This window comes from Condylura cristata, unplaced genomic scaffold, assembly GCF_000260355.1.
Source record: "Condylura cristata isolate star-nosed mole 26May11 unplaced genomic scaffold, ConCri1.0 scaffold00002, whole genome shotgun sequence".
In the NCBI taxonomy this organism is placed as follows: Eukaryota; Metazoa; Chordata; class Mammalia; order Eulipotyphla; family Talpidae; genus Condylura; species Condylura cristata.
The window spans coordinates 35114696-35141140 of NW_004567103.1; the positions used below are offsets into that span (position 1 = coordinate 35114696).

The 26445-nt window shown below is 36.6% G+C and overlaps 1 protein-coding gene across 1 annotated transcript; it reads right to left on the minus strand.

Moving 5' to 3' along the window:
* Nucleotides 1-1938: 1938 nt before the first annotated feature.
* ZC3H15 (zinc finger CCCH-type containing 15) lies at nucleotides 1939-24438 on the minus strand. Its single transcript, XM_004674461.1, has 10 exons — nucleotides 24139-24438; nucleotides 16222-16323; nucleotides 11174-11285; nucleotides 9489-9641; nucleotides 8427-8518; nucleotides 6882-7064; nucleotides 5612-5758; nucleotides 5350-5451; nucleotides 4251-4374; nucleotides 1939-2761 (listed from the first exon to the last, which is right to left on the minus strand). Exons 1-10 carry the CDS (start codon nucleotides 24211-24213, stop codon nucleotides 2571-2573), a joined length of 1281 nt encoding a protein of 426 aa, XP_004674518.1. The 5' UTR covers nucleotides 24214-24438; the 3' UTR covers nucleotides 1939-2570.
* Nucleotides 24439-26445: the final 2007 nt, after the last annotated feature.

Consider the following 26445-nt stretch of genomic DNA (forward strand, 5'->3'; position numbering starts at 1 on the left):
TACTATAGTATTCTAAAACACTCCAAGTTAGAGTTGACTAACTCAAAGACTCAAGTACATGATACAATTATATAATTTTATATCAGTCTATGGTGGACTTACAATATCACCTAAGTCAAAGTTCACAATTCAGAAAACACAATTAATTCAAAAACAGGAGATTTTGGTAAAAATGAGATGACCATTGGTTTAGGCTAAGAGTGTGGGGTTAAGAAATCTAGATTTAAAGAAAACAAAAAAGTCCTCCAGTTGGGAAAATTACCTAATTTTATAGAAATAAGGAAATAAGCACAAAGTCATAGCTCCCTTCCTGGGGAAGTTTACATCTTAAGTTTCTGACTTCTAAATCACAAACTTAAAATAATGCTTAGTCACAATCAAAATCAGGTTAGAGATCTGCTACATTAACGATGGAAATTTCAAAAAAAAGAGCAATTTGTAAGAAAAATTAAAAGTTCTTTTAAGTAGGTTTGAAAGATAAGTCAAATTCAGAAAAGTCAATTTCTATACTACCACAGCTACTATGCACAATACATACTGCATTGAGTTGTAGGAAAAGTCATGACATATTTTTTCTGTTTCTCAAGCAAAAATGTGTCATGTCTTTTTTGATAACCCAGTATTTACAATGTAAGAGACCTAAAGGCAACATTGATGAAAGCCATTCTAGATTTTAAAATTATATCAAAAATCTTTTCTGCATTATAGTAATTTCCTTTGGACTCATTAAAGGAAATGTGGGTTTCAAAATCCTATCTGTTGCAGTATTTAAACAGCTATAGCCTTCAACACATTTTTATGTATATGTTCCTACTTTATTTTTCAAAAGTAATTTGCCAGTCAGTTGCATATCTATATAATTTGGGGGGTACTTTTTTTATACAGACACATGAAAGAATGTTCAACATCACTTATTATAAGGGACTATTTTATATACATTACAAAAAGGCTAACAATTTAGCATCTAAAGTAAATAGACTCTAACTTTTATAATTCTTAGGATAAGTTTTAAATGGTCTCAAAAATAGATTTGGAAAGATTTAAACTCCAGATCATTCAAAAAATATTTCACTATTAAATAATGCAGTTGGTAGCATTTAAAACTGATTCATAAGACAGAATGGAACAAATGCTCATAAATAAAAACTTTAAAACTCAAGCAGTCTTTGTTTATACACAAAATATGTAAATATAGTTTTCATTGTAGATGGGAAATAAGCTATGTTCATGATGTTCTATATCTGAAAACTGTCAATTACAGAACTAATATTGAACAGCTATAAAGTCCATTTTTAAATTAACTTTGATGTTAATAATTAACATGATTTACAATGTTTTCTTAGGTTTTATAATTCAGATGTATTTCAAGTTTTCATTTTTACATGCAAAGAATTTAGAATCAGAAATTAAACTGAGGCAGAAATGAAATTAGGAAACCAGTCACCTCACATTTTAGTGTTGTCTCAGCTGCATTAAAATGTATTTATATTTGCAAGTAACAAAAAAAATGCTGTGTAAATATTAGAGAACATACTTAGGTAAAGATGATTAAAAGGTATAACTAGCACTAAATGTCATTAGAAAATTATGCCCATTTTGAATGCATCACACTATTTTTTCACAGACCTCAAAATTAAAGGCACTCAGCCCACTTTCAAAAACAGTAATCAAACATTAGTATGAATTATAACCCCATGAATCTCCACAATAATGCCTAGGTAGTATTTGACTCAATTGAAGGTGATACTTAATTAGGTTTGTAATATAGCAATTTAATTTACTCTTTTGTAGTATATCACAGTTTTCTTTTCAAGCTTAATTACCTAAATGTTAAGTCTTCTGTAATAGTTAACTGTAAGAGATAACTAGTTAAAATTTTTGAACTAGAATGCTAAGAAAACATTCACAGAAAATTAAAAAAAAAAAAAAAGGCCCATATTTGGATTTTAACGTATGATGGTCTTTATTTACAACTTTATTGGCAAAAAAGAAGAGTGAAAAGTTTAAACAATTTAACACAGGGCATTGCAGCTGATCCTGTCAGATTTCATTTTAAATGAGCTTCATTTTAAATGTCCATCTAATTATCAAGATATACAATACTGAATCTGTGTACGCAGTTTCCTTCCTGAAGTACAGTGCTCTATTTTAGGCATCCGTTTAAACATATAAATGCAAACGAAATGAAATCACTCATTAAAACTGCATTAAATGGAGGGTATTTAATTTTAAATTTATGTTGTCCTTATAATAACACATGCCCAATGAAAATCAAAAGCTGGAAAAGCAGTTACACTTCCTACTTGAGTGAACAGTTACATCAATTATTTTCTGTAATGACCATTATATTTTGAATTTATCATGAACTACTCTGAACTTACTATGAGATGCAGCCAAAGTCAGAAGACAAGACGTAGGAAGAATATTCCTTTTTTGGAGGAGAGCAAGCCCTCCAGAATCAGCATGGGAAATAAACATCCTGTTTGAAGAATTCTAGGTGGAAAGAAATTAATGTAGTCAATTTCAACTCATGCTGAGCTGACTTAATTTTTTCATTGACTTGTTTGGTGTCATTCTTCTAAGTCAAGTGTGTTTAATTCTTCTTCTAGTTCATCCAAATCTTCCCCAGTGAAAAGATTTTCATCAACAGGAACAGCATCAATGATTCCATTTTCCTGTCCCTCCCCTTCGTTGTCCTCTTCCATATCACTTCTTTCACCATTTTCAGCCCTACCTCCAGAAGCTTCACTTAATTTGTTTTCTAAAAATAAAAATTGAAATCAATAAGGCCTAGAAACAGAAAACACTATTCCATTAGCAACTGAAAGTCACAGACTGATATTATGCCATCTCTTTTCTTTTCTTTGTGAGAGCCTTGTCTGGGGTTACTCTAGCAAAAATTGATCTTTTCCTAAATTATATCCAGTATAAACTATAGCTATCTGACGGCCTCCTACTCTTGGGCAAAATTTACCTTATGCATACCTTATACAACTTTGTGTTCCCTACATGACCCAGAAATTAGGCATTTAACTTTCACATATTTTGTTAGAAGAATTGGTTATGAAATAAACTTCACAATATAAGTAGCTTTTGGTTTTGCAGATAGTAGTTAAAAATCACAGTTGTAATGCTGTAAATATTAAATGAGAATCTGAAACATTTCACCGTCAACAAATTGTGAAAAAGGAATCTAGGGCTATGCAGGTACTTTTGCTTACAGGCTAGAAATGACTAAGAACACAAAATGCTGCCTTATTCAATGACACCAACTCTCACACAAAGAATTTTTAATTAGCTTAATTTAGATGTTGGCTATTTTAAACATCGCCTATGACAAAATCTTGGGTATTCTAATCTGAAGTACTTGCAATTATGCCTACAGTCACCAAAGTCCTGCTTTTACAAGGAGTAAATCGGTCTGCAGACTGCATTAAGATGATAGTCTGATTCCATTCTCAGATCTCAGGAGGACAGACAAGCTTTTCAAGTTGCAACTTGTATGTCTTTTATTTTAAAAATAATGATTTTCTTCTTTCTCAACTTCTACCTTAATTGGTACTGTCTGCATCTTCCTCCCATCTCAATCAACCATGTCATACTTTTACTTTTCTCTTCAAACCTTTCACCCAAAGAACAATTAGATACAAATTATAGCCAACAATCCTTATCTCCAAATACACCCAGCCAACCATCTCATTAATGTTCTTAACTATATTTCCAGATCTTGCTTCTCTAAAGTCCTTTCATCTTTAATTTTACCTCTTCACTCAGATCCTCTCTCTTTGGCCTCCATATATATTTAAGTCTTTCCTCAGACTTGTTCCCAAGTTTTTGTTCTTTTGCTTATTTGAAAACAATGGTGTCTGCAGCATATTGAAGAATGTCCTCACCCTGTGCATTATGCCTAGGTGAGCTCAATCCCTCTCAACATTAATGAAGAGGACTTTCAAACCTTTTTCTCCTGCATATATCCATATAATATCTAGACCATGCCAACTGTGATAAATGCATGAGATCCTAAGCTACAAATCCAAATTAACTTTGTTCCCTTCTGACTTCATTGAATGACTGATATTCATACAGTCATTAAATTCTTTAGCCTCCACTACTTTGCACTTTTATATCCCACCAAATTACACCTTTATGTTATATAGTCTGGTTTCTGTATCTGATTTTCTCAAGCCAAAATGAAGTCTCTTTAGATGGCTTTCTAATATTTAGAATTACACATAAGTTAGTATACTTACCATCTTTTTCTGAAGTATATGTGCTGAATCTTTCAAGACTGGCTACAGTAATACCTGTCTCATCTACAGCTCTTGGGATGTACAGGCTTAAATCTATATCATTTATGCTCACTGAATCATCAACCTTTAAAAACATAAAACAGAACATTGTTATAAATAAGAACTGTTTTCATAAAATTACTTGCGTTTATTCCTCTAATACTTATTTTTTTTTAAGATTTTATTATTTATTTATGCATAAAGAACTGTGGTACAGGCCAAAGGTACAGGGGTCATGAAAGGATTCACCAGAGTCAGAGTGGGGAGAAGAACAGGCAGACTGATGAAGTACACTGCTGAGGGGAGCAGTGGGCAAGACAGGGGAAGTCTGCTGCACTATGTGGGTCACCTTCCGAGTGGGGAATCAAACTTGCACCAAAGCAGCCTCAGCCAGCTTTGCAGTGCTATGCTTTAAACTGCTGCGCCACCAGGGAGGGCCCATCGCTAATACTTATCTTAATGGATAAAAAGATTACTAATGTCAAGTGAAAACAAATGATTAAGAATTGCTAAATTTTACTTCTTTGCCCAAATGTCTTGAAAAGAGTAGAGTAATGCCATATTTGAACCTTTTTACTGACATTACATTTTTACATACAGAGTATGTTTATCATCTTTTACCTTAGAAGACAGAAGTTATAATTTTATAATCACACAGAAAGTGAACGATTAGCTATCTGCAATTACTAAGCAATTCTGCAAACAAATAATCCTGCTGTTGCTTGCTATTCTTTATTTTTAGTATCTCTTGTCCCATGCTTGCTATTGGGACAAAATATACAAAAACAAAGAAATAAACAAAAAAGCCCCACAATTTTTTCTTTAGAGGGAAATAACAGTTTCTATAGCTAATATGTATAGTACTTATGTATAAAAAGCACTATTTGAAATTCTCCAAGAATCATAAAAATTATATATTAAATGCCTATTAAGTTCCGTGTGATGTATGGTCTAGCGTTATGCAGAGGATAATGTCCCAGAGTCCATGCCACGCTCTTGTCTTTCTCTTGTTGCTGAAAACCAACATGCGAAGATAAGGGACAAAGACCTCCACCCTTACCTCATCACCACCTGTTCCCTGGGTGTAACGGGTATCATCTGCTTCCTCATCATCATCATCAACCAGTTCAGGACGAAATTCAAACACCTCACGACCACTGATCTGATTCAAGACATAAAAATATTTCACTTAGGATAAAATTCAAAATTTCATGGTGACTGATTTTAGACAGCATATGATTCAGTAAATGTAAACCTTGTTTGACACAGAAATGGTAAAATGAAAGGAGTGAAGAAATTATTCATGAGAATCTGAAACATACCACTAGTGCTTTCCCTGCTTTGAAGTCTGCTTTCCTTCTTTCCATATCTTGCTCAAGTTTATCAATCTTTTCTTGTCTTTTCCTTTTTTTCCATGCAAGAAAAGATTCTAGGGTGATTTTGGTTACATTTGGCCCTAGGGCAGAACGCTGCAAAGACAAAAAAGTTAATTTCCCACCCTAGAGTTATATACAATAGCATTTAACAGTTCTGTGTTTGTTTTTAAATGCAGTTAAGTTCTTGCTCATGACTCTTATGATTGAAGACAAATGAAATGGGTTTTTATTTAGCAAATGAGGGTGCAGAGATAAACATTTCCAAAAATATTCTGAACTAAATTTTTTTTCAAAATTTAAGGTGAGTAAAACTTATCATGACAAATTATTTAATATGACTGCTGAAAAATGATAAATATGAAAAGTGCTATGACAATATCCAACTTTTGTGTCCTTCAAGGTCAATGACCAATAAATCCACCAGGTATTAAATGTTAAGACATATGTCAACACACTGACCTCCACAAATAAGCAGAGGATAAAAGGCAATTTACCAAAGGTTTACAACTGAGATGAATACAAATAGTCTTACATATATCTATCTGATTCTCAACTCTACCTTTTCTATTACATTCCCTCCAATATGAGGCACCAAACAATATGCTTGTTAATGGACATATGCATGTCACCCTAACATTATACAGTTACACATTCTTTCAAGACAAGCAAAAGGGACAGTTTTGAAATACACAACCCTAAATCTAGTATTTCTAATAATCTCAATGTTTCTATGTCACTTCAATAACCATATTTGGTTACTCACTATCTTTCCTGCTAACTCATAAAATAAAAACTTTTGTGTGGACCTACGGTGAGTAGCTAAATATCCACTTCAATTACTCATGCCCCTATGAACACAATAAATGTCTTTAAGAACAGGAATGATAAAACATTATTTAAAAATGTTGTCTTCCGCACATGTTAATAAGAAAATGGTAAGAATGTAAAGATACAAGAGAAAACATCTAAAACTTCAAGTTCAAATCAATCAGAATATTGAGTAAAGCATGTTAAGAACTGATAAATAGTATATCAATCTTATGGAAACAACTTATTTGATAAGTTAATTGTTGGACCTACATAAGGCAACTCTTGAGAAAAAGGCATTAATATTTTTCTCCTATCATACCAATAAGTTATTGCCCCCAAGTGGCAGATATCAGAACTTCACAATAAATATTGCTTAAGCTTCTTTACAAGTAAAGATAGTAATTACCTCTCTTTCAATTAGATCTTCTAATGAAATTTCATCTTCTTTCTCCTCTTTCTTTTTATCTTTTTTCAACACAAATCCAGGAGGAAGTGCATGCCGATACATGCAATTATCACCCCCTCCAGGGCATACCCAAAACCAGCCATATTTATTGTTTTCAATAGCTTCAAGAAAATGCTTGCACACCTACAAAGGAAATTTAAACATAAGTAGTGGCTCAGTAGAGTTCATTTCCAAACAATTAAGTGTTTGGAACAAGTACATTCTTATCACATATTTAGGCTAACCAATTATGTACACAGTATCCTTGTGTGTGTGTACATTAAATACTTAATACCACAAAAAATTAGCTTTAGAAAAACCTATATAAAATTTCTATAATCAACATGGTTCTTAATTCTGAATTACACAAAAAGCACTTGCTAGGCCCTCCCTGGTGGCGCAGCGGATTAAAGCACAGCACTGAGAAGCTAAAGCTACTTCCGCATGAGTTCGATTCCCGCCTGCCCTGGAGGTGACCACATGGCGTAGCAGACCTCTCCTGATCCGCCCACTGCTCCCCTCAGCAGTGTACTTCGTCGATCTGCCTGTTCTGCTCCCAACTCTGTCTCTGGTGAAGCCTCTCACCACCCCTGAGCCTCTGGCCTGTACCCCAGTTCTGTATGCACAAATAAATAAATCTTAAAAAAAAAAAAAATCACTTGCTAGATTAGACTTTGTAATTATAATGCCAAAGACTGATTTTTAAAAAGAGAAAACAGAGATGGTCATTAAAAAAAAAATTATTTTGGTTTGGTCTTTTCTAAAAATTAATCACATATAGTGATGATATAAAAAAGGAGTTTCTTATACCTATGAAGAAAAAAAACACAAAAGGAATACAAAGGCTAGTGATCCTCCATAACACAATGGGTACAAGATGCAATATAGTGAAGCTTCAGGTAATAAATTTTGCAAATATGAAGGAAGATTGAATAAACAACATTATTTTACCCCCCAAATACAAAAGATTTAAGTGAAACTAAGACTTTTTTCTGGCATTGCAAAGTTTTTACCATAACTACAATACACTAACATGAAAACAGGATCTGAGAAATAAGGCACCAAATTCCAAGAGTACATTTCCTAAGGAGAGCCATAACCTACAAAAGCTCATTTGGGAATTGGTATGTAACAGTATTTTCACTTTGATTTAAAATGTCTCCCTATCACGAAAACTGAAGCTATTATTATTAAACAGTTCTTTTTTCATTCATTTTGCACAGAAAGTAACAATTCTTATCTGAATGTATCATTGTGTTCATCTTTACTTGACAAAATATGTCCCTCTCAAACAATGGGGTTGGAAGCATTTAGTCACTTGGTTTTCAAAGGATATTTCCAAACAAGAATCTAAGTTCATATATAACTTACACTTGTAAATTCCAAAAACATAACTTGATGCACTGTATCTTTTGAAAAGATTCAGGAGAAAATAACAAATACCTTGCTACATATTTCTCTCTAATGATAAATACCACAGCAACTCAATTCAAGAAAAGGACATACTATTTGAGTTTTTGGTTTTTTCTTTTCCGCCTCACCGTGCTTCTTGTTCACTACTTCTTCCAGTTTTTTCTCATCCCAATTATCCATAGTATCTAAATAAAAGAGACATGAAGACTTAAGTACTCCAATTTTTTCTATTACATGATCTACTGTTCCAAAACACTGCATATCTCCTTAGACAGTAGATATTACAAGTCTTAAGACTCAGCATCTTTTCTTTAAAACACCCTGGTGGTGCACTGGTGAAAGTACAGCACTATGAAGCTATCCATAACCACTGCACCACAAGTTCAATTCCTGGACAGGGAGCTGACCCACATGGTGTGGCGGACCTCTCTTGATTCACCCACTATTCCCCCTCAGCAGTGTATTTCAGTACATCTGCCTATTCTGCTCCTCACTCTGTCTCTGGTGAATCCTCTTAGCCCCCTCACCTCTGATCTGTACCCCATTTCTTGTATACATACATACATATGTCTTTAAAAACAAACAAAATACTTTGAGGTAGGTATAAACAATGTTGCATCTTTTCAAAAAAATTCTAACAAGTTTAGACAAATAAGGAAGTTAAGAGTTGGTGGCCTCTCTGGTGGTACAAAGAGTTAATGTCTTAGCACTTTGCAGCTATCCATAGCCACTGCAGCCTGAGATCAAAAGTTCAATCCCTGGCCAAGGAGCTAACCCAAAGGGTACAGCAGACCTCTCCTGTCTCTCCCGCTGCAACCTTCAGTATTTTTCAGTCAATCTGCCTGTTCTGTTCCCCACTCTATCTCTGGTGAGTCCTCTCCCGTTCCTTCCCCCTTCCCCGGGTCCTGTACCCCAGTTCTTATATGCACAAATAATTTTTTTTTAAAAAAAATAAAAGAGAGAAAGTAGAGTTGGTTTCTAAGACTTTCATTTGTTTACTTAAAGGGCATTATGTGGTAAATTTAGATTTTATGAAAAAACAATCATTGTTTGCATAGCCCTAGTTAAGACTGATCTATTCTTCAAGCTACTAAATATCTTACTAATAACAAGTCAAAAGTAATATGCATTTTAAGAGAAACCTCTTTAAAATACCTTTTTCAAGTTCTTCATCTCTTGCATCAATGTAAACACTTCGCTTTTCACACTTTCTCTCCAGCGTCAAGTCATGAGAGAACTTACACTTATCTCCTTTAGTACACTGTCCTTGCTTGAAGAATGCACACACAACAGATTTGGGATCTGCACCTATGTCAAATGAAATACGGTATTTGAATTATAATTTGCCACATCATGAAGCATACAACTTTTATCTATGATAAAATTAAGTTTGATTAACTTGTTAATTTTCATTTACTGATTTGGGAGGAAAGTACCATTTATAGGAGACTTGTAAGAAATTTTCTCAAAGTTCTTTCTATGGCATTTTATGTCTTTTTTTTTTTAAACTTTTACCAAAAAAGAGGGCAGAGAATTGGAAAGCAAATAAACCCTTAAGTTATTCCATAGTCACTTTTCTAGTTGGGAGAGTCAATGGGGCAGGAGATAAGAATTATAAACAGAGGTATACTTCTAAGAATTAATCCAAATAGGTCTGCCTTAGCTACTACCAAAGACTGGATATTAAAAATCAACTAGCAGATTTTCTTCAATCTCTAATTTCACTTAAGTAAGGGGTTAACTGCTGGAGTGATAGATGCACAATGATATAAGCTATGCACATATAAAGGAACATCACTGATACAATTCTGACAAAAGGACTGTTATATTCATAGAAGAAACATCTGGCTTATAATGAGAAAGCAGATGAAAAACAATGAAGAACTTTTAAATAAGAATTACATTTGATGAAAAACATCACTGTGGGCCCTCCCTGGTGGCACTAAGGGTTAAAATGCAGCAGTGACTGGTGGGAATGCAAACTATGGAAAACTGTTTGAAAGTTCCTCAAACTGCTAAACACGGAGTTCCATATGACCCAGCAATCCCACTCCTAGGTATCTACCCAAAAGACACAAAAAAACTGATTCAAAAAGATACTTGCACCACCCATGTTTATTGCTGCATTATTTACAATTGGAAAGACATGGAAACAGCCCAAATGTCCAAAAGTGGATGACTGGATTAAAAAGATGTGGTACATATACACAAAGGAATATTACTCAGCAACCAAATAAAAGAAACACATGTCCTTTGCAGCAACATGGATGGAGGTCACGCTTAGTGAAATAAGCCAGAAAGAAAAGGAAAAATACCAAATGGCTTCACTCATAGCAGGAGTAAAACGGAGGTGAGAAAATAATAATAATAATAATGAACAGTTATATACCAGAAACCATTTATAGGGGTGGAGTGGGGAATGGGATCAAAAACAGTGGGGGGAGGGAAATGCATTGGACTCTGGTGATGGCACATGGGTGATTTGGTGATGGGAAGCCCAAGGAGATTACAACTGAGATTGAAAAATGCACAAAATGAATTAAAAAATAAACTATTATACTATTAAAAAAAAAATGCAGCTGTGAGAAGCTAGTTTCTGTTCTATAGGGCAAGTATGGGCCCAGGCCAGGGAGGTGACCCACATGGTGTGGCAGACCTCGCCTTTCTCACCTGCTGCTCCCCTCAGCAGTGTACTTTGTTGATCTGCCTGTTCTGCTCTCTACTCTGTCTTTGGTGAATCCTTACAGTCCCTGCATCTCTGGTTTGTACCCTAGTTCGTATGCACAAGTAAGTAAATCTTAAAAAATGATAATTAAAAAAACCTGAAATTTAAAGTTTACCTTTACTTATTTTTTGGGCAGCAACTACAGGTTTGAATAGTTCGTTTAGCTCTTGTAATTCTTTCTTCTTATCATCTTTCTTCAATTTCTTTTCAGCTTCACTTTGTGCTACCTGTAATATATAAATGTGATTTCATATAATAAAACTGTTTTCCCCACTATATATAAAAATATAGTAATTTATCTCAAACTTAACAAGTAAATGTATATACATGTACGTAGTCCTTACACCTCTGAACATTGCAGTATTAAATGATATGGTTAAACTATTAAATAAGAGGGCTAAATCTATAATGACTCAAAAATCTAAAAAACAAAACAAAAACCCCAACAATAAATAGTACCATGCCAAGTTGAATGCAGGTTCAAAAGTTTAGTGATAAGCACTTTTTTAAAAAGATTTATTTATTTATGCATACAGAACTGTGGTACAGGCCAGAAGTGTGGGGGGTGAGAGGATTTACAAGAGGTAGAATGGGGAGCAGAACAGGCAGACTGTTGAAATATACTGCTGAGGGGAGTAGTGTGTAGGCCAGGAGAGGTCTGCTGTGCCATGTGGGTCACCCCCTGCCCAGGGATTGAACTCGTGCTGCAGTGGCTGCGACAGCTTCATAATGCTGTGGATAAGCACTTTTTTAAGCACTTTCTATATGCCCAGCATTTTTAGCAAATGGTTCTCAACTCTGATTTTTTTTTTTGTGACAACACACTCCCAGAAACATGGGTGCATGTTGAAGAGATGCAAACCTCCTGAAATGTGCATTCTCACAAATAACTACCAAAATACAGTAATCTTGTGGAAAAAAAAAAAAAAAAACACTTGGCTAGGTCAATGTGGGAGATTAAAACGAAACAAACATGACATTTTTTGGTCTAGGCACACAATTTACATACCTAATATGACTAGAAGATTCATCCAAACATTTATATGTCAGGTCCTAAGTTAGATGACAGGAAATATAAAGATGAAAAGATAAAGATGCTTATGTAAAGCTCAGAATCTAGTGGACAGACATGTCAACCTCTATAAAATTACATAGGGTGCTTTGAGAACATGGAGCCCCTATATGCCTAGGAAAATTAGACTAAGTTAAAACTTTATTGATGAATTCTTCAGATAGGCAAGAAAAGGAGTAAAGAGACAGTCAATGCAAAAATATAGAAGACAGAAGAAACAAGGCATGAGAAACATGAATGAGAAAAATGGACTATTTCAGTAGTGACAGGGTAAAACTCATGATTTAAAGTAATCCAGTGACACAAATGGGCCATATTTTATAAGATTCAAGATGATAACTTAGTGAAGGGTCAAGGAGGGGTCCAAGAATAAAGTCTAGGACAACCAAGAGGTTATTACAATTGCTGTAGGCAGGAAAACACAAGCGCTTAAAATGGGTATTTAAAACAAGGCTGGAAAAAAGGTGAGAAAAGAGCTCTTTAAGAAGTATAAGTGATGAGGCGAAAACTCAGTATCAAGTATAAGAGACAGGGAGGAGTTTAAGATTATCATATGTATTGCTATGTTTCTGGATCTTTTCATGTGCTATTAAACCAGACAGGAAATACAGGAGGAACAGGTTTCAGGAAAGGTGACAAATATTCAGTGCTGAAAATACTAAGTATGAGATTCTATTTAGAAAATAGCTAGACATGGACCTTGGTTCCTGGTTTGAAGTAAAGATTTTAGAAAGAGTTGTTTATGTCTAATAATTAGAGATTATACAAAATACAAAAGTGACAAGAGCAGAAGACAGTGCCCTGAAGACCCTTAAAAAACACATTAAAGGGATGAAGAAACATTAAAGAGATAGGTAGGTATTCAGAACAAACAAGTATTCAAAAAGAATAAATTTTAGGAAGGAAATGGCTAAATCCTATAATAGTAAACACATTCCAAAATCCCAACTGTGACCATGAAGTGGATGTATTTAACAGAAAAATGGGGAAATATTTTAAAAAGAAAAAATTTAAGTCAATTTATTTTTAATAGAAGTATCCTCTAGTCATCTCAAACATCTGTGGGGGCTTAGAGCAAGAACACAATGAAAGTCAACAATCTATCTGTAAACACTTTAAAGTTAGAAATCAAATAAATGTTAAATAAAATACAACTTATCACCTAATAAATGTAACTTATCACTTAGGGCAGGTTCATATTAAAAATGCTCAGGGTGGGCCTCCTGGTGACTTTGGGTTAAGTCTTAGTGATATGCTATTACCACACAGGGAGCTGACCCACATGGTATGGCAGCCCTCTCCTGTCTTGCCTGCTGCTCCCTTAGCAGTGTATTTCAGTAAATCCACCTGTTCTGCTCCCAATGTTTTTGGTGACTCTACTCACCCTCCACACTTCTGGTCTGCACTCCAGTTCTTTAATGCATAAAAAAATAAATAAATGCTCAGGTTACTTTGAGTTTCACAGTGGAGCATGGCAGTAAAACGAGTAATCCTGACGCCGCCTCTTCTCACACCCACTGTGCTTGTGAGCAGAAAGGAGGTGTCAGGGAGGACATTCTATGGATCCAGGACTGTACACACGTCTAGCACACATCTCTTCTTTAACCAGGTTCAGGCATACTGTCTGAGCGGTAGATCCTAAGATGGACATTGGATTGCATAACCTGTGTGGGCATTGGATTGCATAACCTGGGCTGCTGTCAGGGGTGTACACACTCTGGATGGTTTCACCAAATCCTTGCCTGAGATAGCACTCTTACAGCATAGTACCGAGGATGGGGCATCTCTTGGCTCTAAAAGCAGGACTGCTGTTCATTCCCCAATGTTAAATATAGTGGTAAGGTATCTCATGTTCCCAGATAAAGGCTCAGGTACCCATGAAATTATCAAAAAATGTAATGTGCTATTAAGCCTAACTACTATCACAGATTTTATGGCTTTCTTAAGTCTCTGATATCTGAAATTAGCAGTCAATACCATCCCTCTAAAAGAAATAGGAAAAATGGGAACAGGATTGAAAAAGGGGATAAAGGAAGAAAGTAACTTCTTGTTACAAAACTCAATTATGTAAGAAGACATGTTATTGCCTCATTAAACCATCATAGTAACCTCAAAAAAAAAAAAATGTCCTTACTCTATATAGATAAAAGACCAATGCTGCTAAACAATTTAAAGATTATATTCAAGATCTGACCCCAAGGTCAGATCATATATTTTAATAAAACCAGGCTACTACACTAACAGTATGAAAAATCAATATATTTTAGAATTAGACTAGAACTGTATATAAGAGGATGGAGAGTATAGGGCAGGCAACAACTTGTTCAGACAGCATGAAAGAGAGAGATTTGTTTAATGTAGGGGTTAGCCATCTCACAAATATATATCCTGACATCCTCAGATAAAACAATTACTTTCTGAAAAAGTATTTTCAAAAACAAAGAATCCTAAAGTTAAGGAATTAAAAGATCTAAAGAATCTATATAGGCTCAGCTTTTTTGAGTAACTTGTTAATGTTGGGTTTCCCTGGTGGTGCAGGGGTTAGAGTCTTACTGCTATCAAGCAATCCCCAGCCACTGCAGCACTGCACAAGTTTGATCCCTAACCAGGGAGCTAACCCACATGGCTCAGCAGACCTCTCCTGCTGTTCTCTTCAACAGTTTATTATTTTAGTATATCTGACTGGTCTGCTTTACACTGTCTCAGGTGAATCCTCTCACCCACTCTCCACCTTTGGCCTACACCCCAGTTCTTATACGTATAAATAAGTAAAAAGTAAAGCTTTTAAAAAATAACTTTTTAATGGACTAATTTCAATATTCACATTGAAGAATAAATACCTACAAATAGTTGAGAAAAACAGAAATGGAACAATACTTGGGAAGGGCGGGGAAGACTTGCCTTAAGAGCTAACAGAATGTTAATAGGCCATTACAAAAAATTCAATTTGACACTGGTTTAGGGAAAGATAACAAAGAGATAAGAAAAGAGAATCCAAAAATAGATCCTATATATTTGAAACTTTAATATATTTCAATAGTGGCATTTTATTTCAGTGGGATAAATGTTGACATAACTGATGATTCCTTTGAAATGAACACAGCACAGAAAATTAATTTATATGACAAACTACAGATTGCAAAAATAAAATAGAAAAAAAAGGTACAGGAAATGCAGTCTACCTAGTAGGCAAGAGAGAGCATTTAACCATAGTAAAGCTAGACATACTTGACAATATGAAAATTAAAAATTATTGTATAGCAAAATGCAGCTAAAACACCACCTATTATATATAATATATGCATAATATGTATAAATATTATATATGTATATTAGAAAAAGGGCATCTCTTATTAATTCACAAGAAAAATCCAGATAACTAAAAATAGTAAGATGTGATAAGGTAAGTCAGAGAAGGACAAACTCTGTCAACAAGCAAATGTAAATATACTCAAATTCACTAGCAGTGAGGGAAACAAAGTAAAAATGAGGTATCAGACTTAACAAATTAGAAAATAAATTAGCTCTTTAATACCTATTACTCATGGACTCTGAGTAAGTGAAATATAATTAGGCAAATTTATTTAAAATTAGAAACCCCCAATATAGAAACATGTGACTAAATTATGCCAAATAAATAAAAGCAACACGCACGTAAGAACATAGGGGTATTTCTGATAGACTAAGTCTAAGGCATATGGATGAGAACAATGAGAATGAAGTGGGGCTGAGGATAAATTAAAGCACAACGGCCTATGACAGAGGACTATGGGTGCTTTGGTGGTAGGAGAGCAACCTGAAAATACACCTGAGGGAAAATCCTATACTTTGGAAACAAAGTTCATCAGTTACGAGCTGAATGGACATAATTTATCTACACTGTAGAATAATGTGCAGCCACTAGAATAAATTATAGTTTTAGCAAATGGATTGGAAGATTATCTGAGATACTGCTGAATAAGAAAGACAAGATACAGAATAGTCTGAGTAGGATTCCACTCTGAAATACAATTATCAAATATTTTTGTCTACAACAAGTTATACATGTATTAAACCCATAAGAAGGAAACACAGAAATTTAAGTTATTTACCTGACGTGGATTTTGTTGACCAAATTTAACTTGATGAGTAACAGCCTTGATAAACTTCTGTTGCTTTGCTCCTTTCTTATTCTTGAGACCAAAAGTTTTGTCCTAAACAAAAAAAGTATAGAAATATCTTAGCAATCTATATTATTTTATCTATTTTTCCAATCACATCTAAATATTGTCATTTATTTATTGATGAAAAATCATTATTGTGCAGTACATAGTCAAACTAAAACATCAAGTCAAGGCAACGTAAGAGCTCAAAATGTCACCCAGGAGTCTTTATAATTCAATACATACTTAAATCTGTTAGTCTATGTTTGGAATATTAGCTCTACAAGACAGGCAGAGTGGTTATAATACAGTAAGAAGTTCAATAGTCAAAATAAATTTAGAAAAATGCTTCATTAACAGTAATTTTTAATTGTTGAGTACAAGATATTTTATGTGTTTAACAGTGGGGATACCTTATTTGCAGTAATTCCATAACTTCTATTTCTTCAGTATGCATTTTTCTGAGAGTAGCCTGAGAGATCAAGTACTATAGAACACATGTTGGGGAATACTGCATAAGAAAGTATTTGTGTCATGTTGTTGTAAAAGTCATGACACATTTTTGCTTGAAAAACATAGAGAAAAATACATCTTGATTTCTCTGATAACCCAATATGTTGTCATTTCAGTATACTACTGAAATGTATACTCACTAATTTATGCTAATGGAAACATTAAAATTGAGGCATACTTAACTGAAAAGTAACACTATAATTAAATATAGAACATAGTTAATATAGTAATTTGGAAAAATTATTAATAACAGTTATGTTAGTTTAATAGATTAAACACTTATGGAGTGCTCTAGGTGCAAAGTACTAATGGATAGCTCTCACTCTCTCTCTCTCTATATATATATATATTAAAGATTTATTTATTTGTGCATACAGAACTGGGGGACAGGCCAGAGGTGCAAGGGCAGTGAGAAGATTCACCAGAAACAAAGTGGGGAGCAGAACAGGCTGAATGACGAAGTACACTGCTGAGGGGAGCAGTGGGCAGGTCAGGAGAGGTCTGTGGAGCAATGTGGATGGCCTCTGGAGCAGGCGGGGATCAAACTCATGCTGAAGTGGCTTTAGCTTCTCAGTGCTGTGCTTTAACCCGCTGTGCCACCAGGGAGGGCCCGGATAACTATATTTAATAAGGCTAAGTCTAAAAGCATTTAGAACCCTTTGCACAGGTGTGTGTGAGTGTATGCACACGCAGGCTATAGTGGGCTGCATAGTGTTTTACCCCCAGTTCAAGTCTACCAAGTATCTCAAAATGTGACTTTATTTAGAAATAGGTCTTTGCAAATAGTGAGTTGAAGGCACACTGGATTCCAAAGATTGGAATATTTTCAAGAGGAAAGGACACAAAACAGAAAACAATGTGAAGACAGGCATACAGACTGGAGTGACACAAATCTGAACCAAGGAATTCAAATGTCTGTGAGAGAAGTCACAGGAAACCAGAAAAAGCTAGGGGTAGATTTTTCCCCTAGAGCCTGTAGAACCTGATTCTGTCTACATATCTGTGAGAATAAATTTTTTTTAAATATTTATTTATTTATTTGTACAGAACTGGGGTACAGGCCAGAGATGTGGAGGGTGAGAGGATTCACCAGAGACAGAGTGGGGAGCAGAACAGGCAGATCGACGAAGCACACTGCTGAGGGGAGCAGCGGGTGGGTCAGGAGAGGTCTGCCACACCATGTGGTCACCTCCAGGGCAGGCGGGAATCGAACTCATGCGGAAGTGGCTTTAGCTTCTCAGTGCAGTGCTTTAACCCGCTGCGCTACCAGGGAGGGCCCGAGAATAAATTTTTATTGTACCAACTTGTGGTGATTTACTAAAGTACCTGCAAGAAACTAATACAGAAGGCTTAACTAGTGAGTGTCATCCTTTGGTGAAAGATGGCAAGGCTGTCAAGAAACCACTAAATACTGGCACCCCCACTCCACCTCACCCCCCAGAAGGATTTTCTAACTGCAATCCTCTATACTGTGAGAAGCCTGGGTATGGTACTGGAGAAGAGAGTGTGTATATGTGTGTGTGTCGGGGACGGGGGCGCGGGGGGTGGGGAAGTGTGAGGTTCATTACACATTTAGTCACCATTTCACAACCACAATTATTTAACCAGCCCTTTGTGCCTTCAGCTCCAGAAATGAGGCTTCCTGATTTCTGTTTCTCTCTTCTGTTACTTGCAGGGATATTTATCAGGCTTAGTGGTTACAACCAAGAACTATCAGCTACATCTACACTTTTAACCACCAGTTCTTAGCCTCTCACCTTCTGTATTACTTACTGCATGCTACTGTTGGGACTTTTCCAAAATTTTGCAGAGCAAGTCCATTTGTTTCTCAATGGTATACTCCTAGCTGGGTACTAAGGTTTGACTGCTTTGAGGTAAGCCAATTACAACACCCACTACCACATTTTCATCTGCTGAGGTTCAAAATTACAGATGTCTCCTAATTTCAAGTAGTTTGTAATATTCTCTCATTCTCTGTATGGGTGGATTTCAAAAAGGAAGAAAAGACAAAACAGCCTTTAATTCTGAAACTAACTTGAGTCCCTCTGAGAGCCCCACTGAAAAAGTTGTCTTTATTTGGTCCTTTTTCTAAGAGCTGAGGCAGGCAAATGAAAATATAGGTCAGAACACCTATGTATCTATGTGGACAAATCAGAAATGGAAAACATTGACAGAGTTTGAAAACATCCAACATAACTAGAGCATCTAAAACACTAGTAGAATTGGAAATGGCAAACAGCAGTGACAGAATTTGAAAACATTCCAACATAACATAATTAGAGCATCTCAAAAACTAGTAAAACTGACCTTTTAATGTTAAGATTGCAGAGCTCAAGAGATTTAGTTCTAAAAGGTTTTACTTTATCACATCTCTATCTATCCATACACCCAAATTTCATTTCCCCCACTTAAATATCTAGTATGTTTTAATATTCCATCATATTACAAAATGTGATGTGAATTTCCTACACTCTATGAATGTAAAAATGATGGTTAAGAGGCACAGGTTAGTCGAAATTCCCTGCACTGAGTGCTGTTGTTTTCAATGGCTGGCTTTTCTGGTTTACACTGGGAATTTAACACTCAATCCAATTAAAAGAAACAATGGTCAAAGATAATGTGACATAGACGAAGAAACGATCAGAGTGAACCAACTAGATGTGAAATGCCCTACTTTTCTTTTACAAATAGTGAGCTCTCATGAGGTGGAGGGAAAACTCTAGATAAAAATACCAAGGTCAAAGATACAACAGCTTTACCAGAGAAGAAAAAAACTAAGGCCCAACCCATGTCCCATAAGTCACTACAGAAAAAAAAAACAAACAAACAAACTAATAAGCAAACACAACTAGCAAGATAATAAGTGAAGACCCAAGAAAGGAAATGCCCTCTAAGAGCCCAGCTAGAACTCATGACAGCTCTGGAAAAGGTAAGATCCGATACCAGGAAAAGGTTTTTCAGGTTTAATCACACTGCGTTAGCACATAATTAACCAGTCTAAAGAGATAATAATAAATGACTTATATTTGGAAGTCTCTAGGTTGGAGTTCAGAAGTGATTCTTTCCCACAAAGGAGAAACTTATCTACCATTCACTAAACTGTTGAATATATTCTTTACAGAATCCTCTTAATCCTATGATATACTATCATCTCATTCTATTACTAGGGACACTGAAATTTATATAAGTTCAACAAATCTTTTCAAGTAACATTGTAGTAACAGGCAGGTTGAATAGTGTAATGATTTAAGAGTATAAATTTTGGAAATCAGTCAGACAGTTACAATACTAAACAGAATGGTGTAATTACCATCTTTGCCTCAGTTTCCTTATTTGTAAAATGGATCTCACTCTAACCTCTTAGGACTGTTGTGAAAGAGCTGTGTATCTTTATCACTTAGGGCTTTCCCCAAAATAGAGAGTTATGCCTGCCTTTTACTATTGAAATGATACAGATGTTATCTGAATTAAGGTATATTTGACTCCAAGCAAAATCCTTCTTTATACCATTAAAAATTACTTCCCTAAGAAATGTAGTTAGGTTTTAGTGTTGGTTGGTACACAAAACTTCCTAAGCACAGTACTGTATTGTGAATATGGGATATCAACAGCACATCTTGAAAATGGGAGGGTTTGTAATTTAGAACATTTCAAAGATGTCCTACACTTTTATTCAGGTTAGGAGGGTTTGTAATTTAGAACATTTCAAAGATGTCCTACACTTTTATTCAGGTTAGGAGGGTTTGTAATTTAGAACATTTCAAAGATGTCCTACACTTTTATTCAGGTTAGGACAGACCTTACCTAAAAATTAGCCTGGATTTGGGGGCAAGGGCATACAGTGGAAAGACAAGCAGTAACAATGAAGCTTAAATGATGGCTAAAATAAAATGAGGGAAACAGTTGTCCTCAGTGGATTAAAAGGTCCCACAGACTAAGTTATAAGGGAGGGTATTCAGAATTAGGAAATTAAATACAAAGGAGTTAAGAAATCAGATAGTTAATTCTAAGAAAAGGATGATTTGCCTATCTATGTACCCATGAGTCTTAACACTCAAAATTCCAGACATCACATAAAAACAACAGTAGGTATCTTATCCAAAGAACATAAAAACACTAACTCGAAAGGAAACCTGGAAGTCTTATGTTTACTGCAGCACTATTTACAATAACCAAGTAGGTGAACTGATCAAGAAGGTAAACTGATCAAGAAGATGTGGCATATGCACATAATGGAATCCTACTCAGCAGTCAAGAGATAAACTCATGCCATTTGATGGAACTGGAAGGAGTTATGCTAAGTGAAGTAAGTTAAGAGAAAGAAAAATAATGGATAGTTTCACATATATTTGTAATATAGAGAAACCCAAAAGGTTAGACAAAAGCAAACCCTGAAAGCTGACCACAGAACCCAAAAGTGAGGGGGAGGGGTAAAAACAGGAGGAGGAAAAATACATTGGCCTTCCAGAAGGGAGGGTATGGCAGTGTAGGAGCAGAGGGAATAGGGGAGTGATGAAATAATACATCTGCAGAGGTGTAAACCTACATACCGCTAATACATACTACCATGTAAATCAACATTATTTTAAATAATTTAAACTTACACACCCACAAAAAATAGTCACTGTAGGAAAAGAAACTAAACTGACTCTTTATTCCTGGCCCCTTCCCATTCTAAAGTAACCCTACTTCGTTCCTCAGGCTAGCCTCCACTCCTTAAAAAAAATGTTTGAAAAAAGGAAGAGTGGGAGTGCAGATCAACACAGTAAGGTAAGCAGAATTAGCAGTTTTAACTCAATTATCTCCCCTTCCTTGCAAATGCACTAATATGTTGTAATCAGGCAATGGATATTCTGTGCATTTTTTTCCCTTAATGGTTTATTGATTTGCCATTAGTTAACAATAACTACATAATCTGGGGATTAACTCACAGCTCCAAATGTACAAGTGTTTCATTAACCCCCTCACTAACCAACATTCTGTGTCACAACCTTATCACCACCTTCTCTTTCCTCCCCCCTAACTCCCATCCCCTCTGGTAACCTATTTTCCATAGTTAGTTTTTAACCAGCATTAATATTTAGATATTTAGATACACTGTTTTCTAAGCAGGCTGGATAACAGAATATTCATTATAAATCAAATGCACAATAAATGATGTAACTTAATACCACAGTTCACAACAGTCTGTGCCTCTGTAGTGGTAGCAAACATTCATACAACACACTTGGGTCTGCAAACTTTACTACCAATTTAAAAAAACAAAAAACAACAACAGAACTTCTCTATGTATATGTTAAATATGTATGTGGAGGAGAGAATATGCTTAATCTCACCACTATTAGGATATTCTGTCAAGGAATGCCAAAATGCCTTATCTTGCAATTTTCTTTAGAGAAGTTTTCATCTATGAAATTAAATTGCTTTCTCTTTACCTTAAAAGTACTCTTATGGGCCCTCCCTGGTAGTCAGTAGGTTGAAGCACTGCACTAAGAAGCTAAAGCCACTTCAGCACGAGTTGGATCCCTGCCTGATCCCTGCCTGTCCTGGAGGTGACCAAAGGAGATGACCACAAGTCTACCTGATCTGCTCCCTACTCTGTCTCTGGTGAAGCCTCTCACCACCTCTGCACCTCTCGCCTGTACCCCAGTTCTGTATGCATAAATAAATAAATGTGAAAAAAAAAAACTCTTATTAGAAGGTAAATGGAGCCATATATACCCATCAGTTTCAGTTGAAGGGATACTATGAATAACTTTCATGAAAATTTCTACTAATTAAAAAGAAAATAAACAGTTGTATATAGTTAAAGCTAATATGTGCTTTATATTGTCATGTAACATGTCTATATGGGAGTTTTACTTTGCATCATTATTTCATTAAATTAAAAGTTAACTTAATCTCAGTGAAGGAAAATCACAAGTAAAATGTCTTTATGCTTTACATAGCACTGAATGCCATCAGATTACCACCCCCAGAGATCTACCTAAATGCCAGCTGTACAGATTACTCAAAAGGGTGACAGCAGACACAGGTGTGATGGAAGTAATCATTCTTTTTAAAAATTTATGAATATGCTGCTTCATGACAGTTCTAAATAATAAAAACTGACAATCATAAGAGTTCTTCAGTTGGAATTTGGCCAAGGTTATCAGCCTTTCATAAACATGTTTTACTTAAACCAGCACACTGCAAAAAGTATGCGAAAAAATCACCCCCAAAAAGTTATAATTAGATTTATGTAAATAATCCCTTGGGACTTTAATTTTTATTTCCAAGGCTATAAATATGAAATATTAAAAACAATAATCACTTGTAAAACGTCTTGTCTCAAACACCCACCCGTATTTTGGTCCTGTCCAAATAAAAAGGAACTATTATTTTTTACAAAAGACGTTCTATTACTCAGATATACCTATTGCAGAAACATGTCATTGCCTTTTCCAATGACATCCGAAACTCACAAGAAACCATGTAACTTTGAAAAGGATTAATAAAAAGAACCGAGGGGAGGACTATCTTCGTGGAGGCTATATGATAGGTTTATGGAACCTAAATGTGGTTCAGACTATCTTCGTGGAGGCTATACGATAGGTTTAAGGAACCTAAATGTGGTTCATTCTTTCAAGGAAATTCATTGATAACACGTGTTAGAAGACAAACAAATTAAAACATTGAATGGCACTCCTCGGGCTCAACGCACTAAAATATATTCTCATAATTCTCACATTTGGGCACTGGCACTTAATTAGCGACACTGAAACCTAACCTCTTCAAAACTGTTCTATTAAATTTCGAATACATGTATCAAGCTCTACGTCGTGGGCTGCGACCCGACGAAGTCTCCATCCTCTAAGGGACTTTAAACACGTTTAGAGATGTCTCGAAAAAGGTCCCCAGCAGTCATTTATTGGCTCGAAATAAGTAACGACTACTCGTTGGTAAGAGGTAGAGAAACAGAAACACAAAGGCTCGTGGAGAGTAGGTCTTCGACAAAGACTTTGGCCCAAGCCCATTCCGCGTTGTTGTTTTTTTCAACACTAGCCTAGAAAACTTCAAATCAGAGGACCAGGAGGGACAAAACCCAGCGGTGGGCACCGGGGTCCTTCCGCGCCAGTCGGCGAAGGCCGGCGTGTGGGCGGAGAAGCAAAGGCTGGGTGTGGGGGCTCCAGCGGCGTCACTATCGCGATGAGAGGCAGCCGGCGTCACCACCGGGCAGGAGAATGGGCAGTGGGCTACACACGGCCAAAGGGAGGGACACGTGGCCCGGCAGACACGAGCCCGGGAGCCGGGAACCCGGAGGCTGCTCGGGGAGGGCTCGCGGCGTCGGTGGGGGAGGGGGCGGGTACTCACTTCGATAATCTTCTCCTTCTTTTTCTGCTCCGCCTTTTTGCTGCCCCCGGCCTGAGCCTGTTTCTTGGGGGGCATTGCGGAGACAGGTGGCACCGGCCAGGCTTAGGCGCAGCTGGACACCGTCAGGGGAAGCTGGCCCCTGGCAGGAGGTGCAGTAAGGCGCGGGCCGCCGTCGCCGCCGCACCACGGGAGAGCCAGTTGCTCACTCGCCGCCGAAATGCGGCCTTTGCGACAGGTCGCGGCCGCAGAGCATTGTGGGCAGTGAGGAGCGGCGCCCGGAAGCGGAGCTGCGCGTGCGCGTCTGCCGCGGCCGGCCAGGAGGGGGCAGGGACGGGACGTGGGAAAGTGACTACGCGTCACACGTGATGTAGCTCACCCACCTGGGTGAGCTTTTCTAGGCTGTCGCAGGTGGGAGGATGAAGCGGAAGGGGAGGAAGGGAGTTCACTCCCTTGTGACCGCCTTCCGCATTCTCTATCGCTGATAATCGGTAGCTCTTGTCGGTCTCTAACTCGCATGGAGTCTCGTCGGGCCGTCAGCGTCATGGTCCCAGCACCTTACCGATCCTGAGTGACCACCGAGCAACCGCAGCAGCTGGTTGAAGTGCCAGGTTACCGGGCCGGCCGACCAGCCAGTGCGATGTGCTCAGGTTCCTGTGAATGTTTTAGAAGAAATGAATGTCCTTCTTGTGAGACCTTTCACTGGAAGGGAGTTTGCAGATTGAACTCCTTGGACATACTCTAGCAAGTTATTTTCATATTAAGGAGAGTAGCTAGATAATTCCTAAAGATTGCTTGATAATGTGAAATTAATGACACCACTACATTTCAGACTGCAGTCTTCAGGATAAGTCCGGAAACTAGTTGACACATAACACACATTTTAATTATCACAGTTACATCGTGATTGTTATTGTTCCATTTTATAGATGAAGCACAGAAAGGAGGAAGCACGCCCAAGGTTACTGAGTTGGGAATTCCAACTTTTGCAGTATGACTTAAAAATCTAAATACTTATCACTAGCATAACAAATGTAGGTCACTCTTATAAAGGTACTCTATGAATGAGGCCCATTAATTTGTACAAATCAAAAGATTTGAAAATACACAATGACTGGCTGTCCCTTTTGTTCTATGATTATCTAAATTGTTTCCCTTGGTGAGAGAATTATGAAGTAGATAAATTATAAGTAACAAATATGGGACAGTTACAAAGAATCTGGAACTTCATAAATTCTAATTCCTAATCCTTAACTCCCCTCTCCCTCTGATTTTGCTTTTAAAAATTTTTTAAAAGATTTATTTATACGTATCACAACTGGGGTACAGGTCAGAGGAGGAGGAAGGGAAGGTTTCACTTGAGACAGAGTGGGGTATAGAACAGATAGATGTACTGAAATGCACTGCTGAGGGGAGCAGCAGACAAGACAGGAGAAGTCTGCTATGCCATATGGGTTAGTTCCCTGGTTGGGTATAGAACTGCTGCAGTGGCTATGGATAGATTCATAGTGCTGTACTTAACCCCTTGCACCAAAAGGGAGCCCCTGACCTTTGCTTTTTTTTCTGCAATGGAAGTGTGACCTTGGTAGAGAGAAAACACTCTAGCCTCAAGCAAGAAATAGACTAAATTACTAAATATGGCAGACAGTCTGATAGCCCTCTTCTTTCTGGTCATTTTTTTCATAGATAAAAAACAAGTCTAAATAAACGAATTTACTGTTTTCTGAAATAAGGCAATAGATGGTGGTATCCTATAGCAAATGGAAGCAGGACTAGGAATTCTATATTTTCTACTTTACAGCTTTAAAATTCAAACTAAACTTTCACAAAACTAAATTAAAGGTGTAGACCAGGGGTTACAATTTAAATGTCAGGCCTCTCTGATGGCCTGAGGGCTAAGACTCAGCATTACCACCAGACAGCCAGAGTTCAATCATATATGAGACCAAACCCACATATAGCACAGCAGACCACTCCTGTTTCACCCACTGCTCCCCTCAGCAGTGTATTTCAGTCAGTCTGCCCCGTTCTGCTCCCCACTCTGTTTCTGGTGAATCCTCTCTCTGACCTACATCCCAGTTCTTCTATAAATAAATAAAATCTCTAAAACAATATCCCCCCCCCATAATTATACTCCAGAAATAATGAATATAAACTTGGCTGTCAGGACAAATGAAATACAGTTGAGAACAGTGGGAGCACAAACTGGAGGTAAGTACCACCACCCACCTCCATGAAAGAATGAAACAAAGAAAAAATAATGGTGAACCCAGCTGGTACTTATTTCCTTCTTAAATCTATATTAATACA

Coding starts and splice junctions, on each gene's coding strand:
- ZC3H15 (XM_004674461.1), bottom strand. CDS start 24,213: ATGCCCCCCAAGAAACAGGCTCAGGCCGGGGGCAGCAAAAAGGCGGAG. Junction 5,452..5,611: donor AAGCAGGGAAAGCACTAGTG/GTATGTTTCAGA, acceptor GTCTTGAATCAG/ATCAGTGGTCGTGAGGTGTT. Junction 2,762..4,250: donor ATATACTTCAGAAAAAGATG/GTAAGTATACTA, acceptor TTTTATTTTTAG/AAAACAAATTAAGTGAAGCT.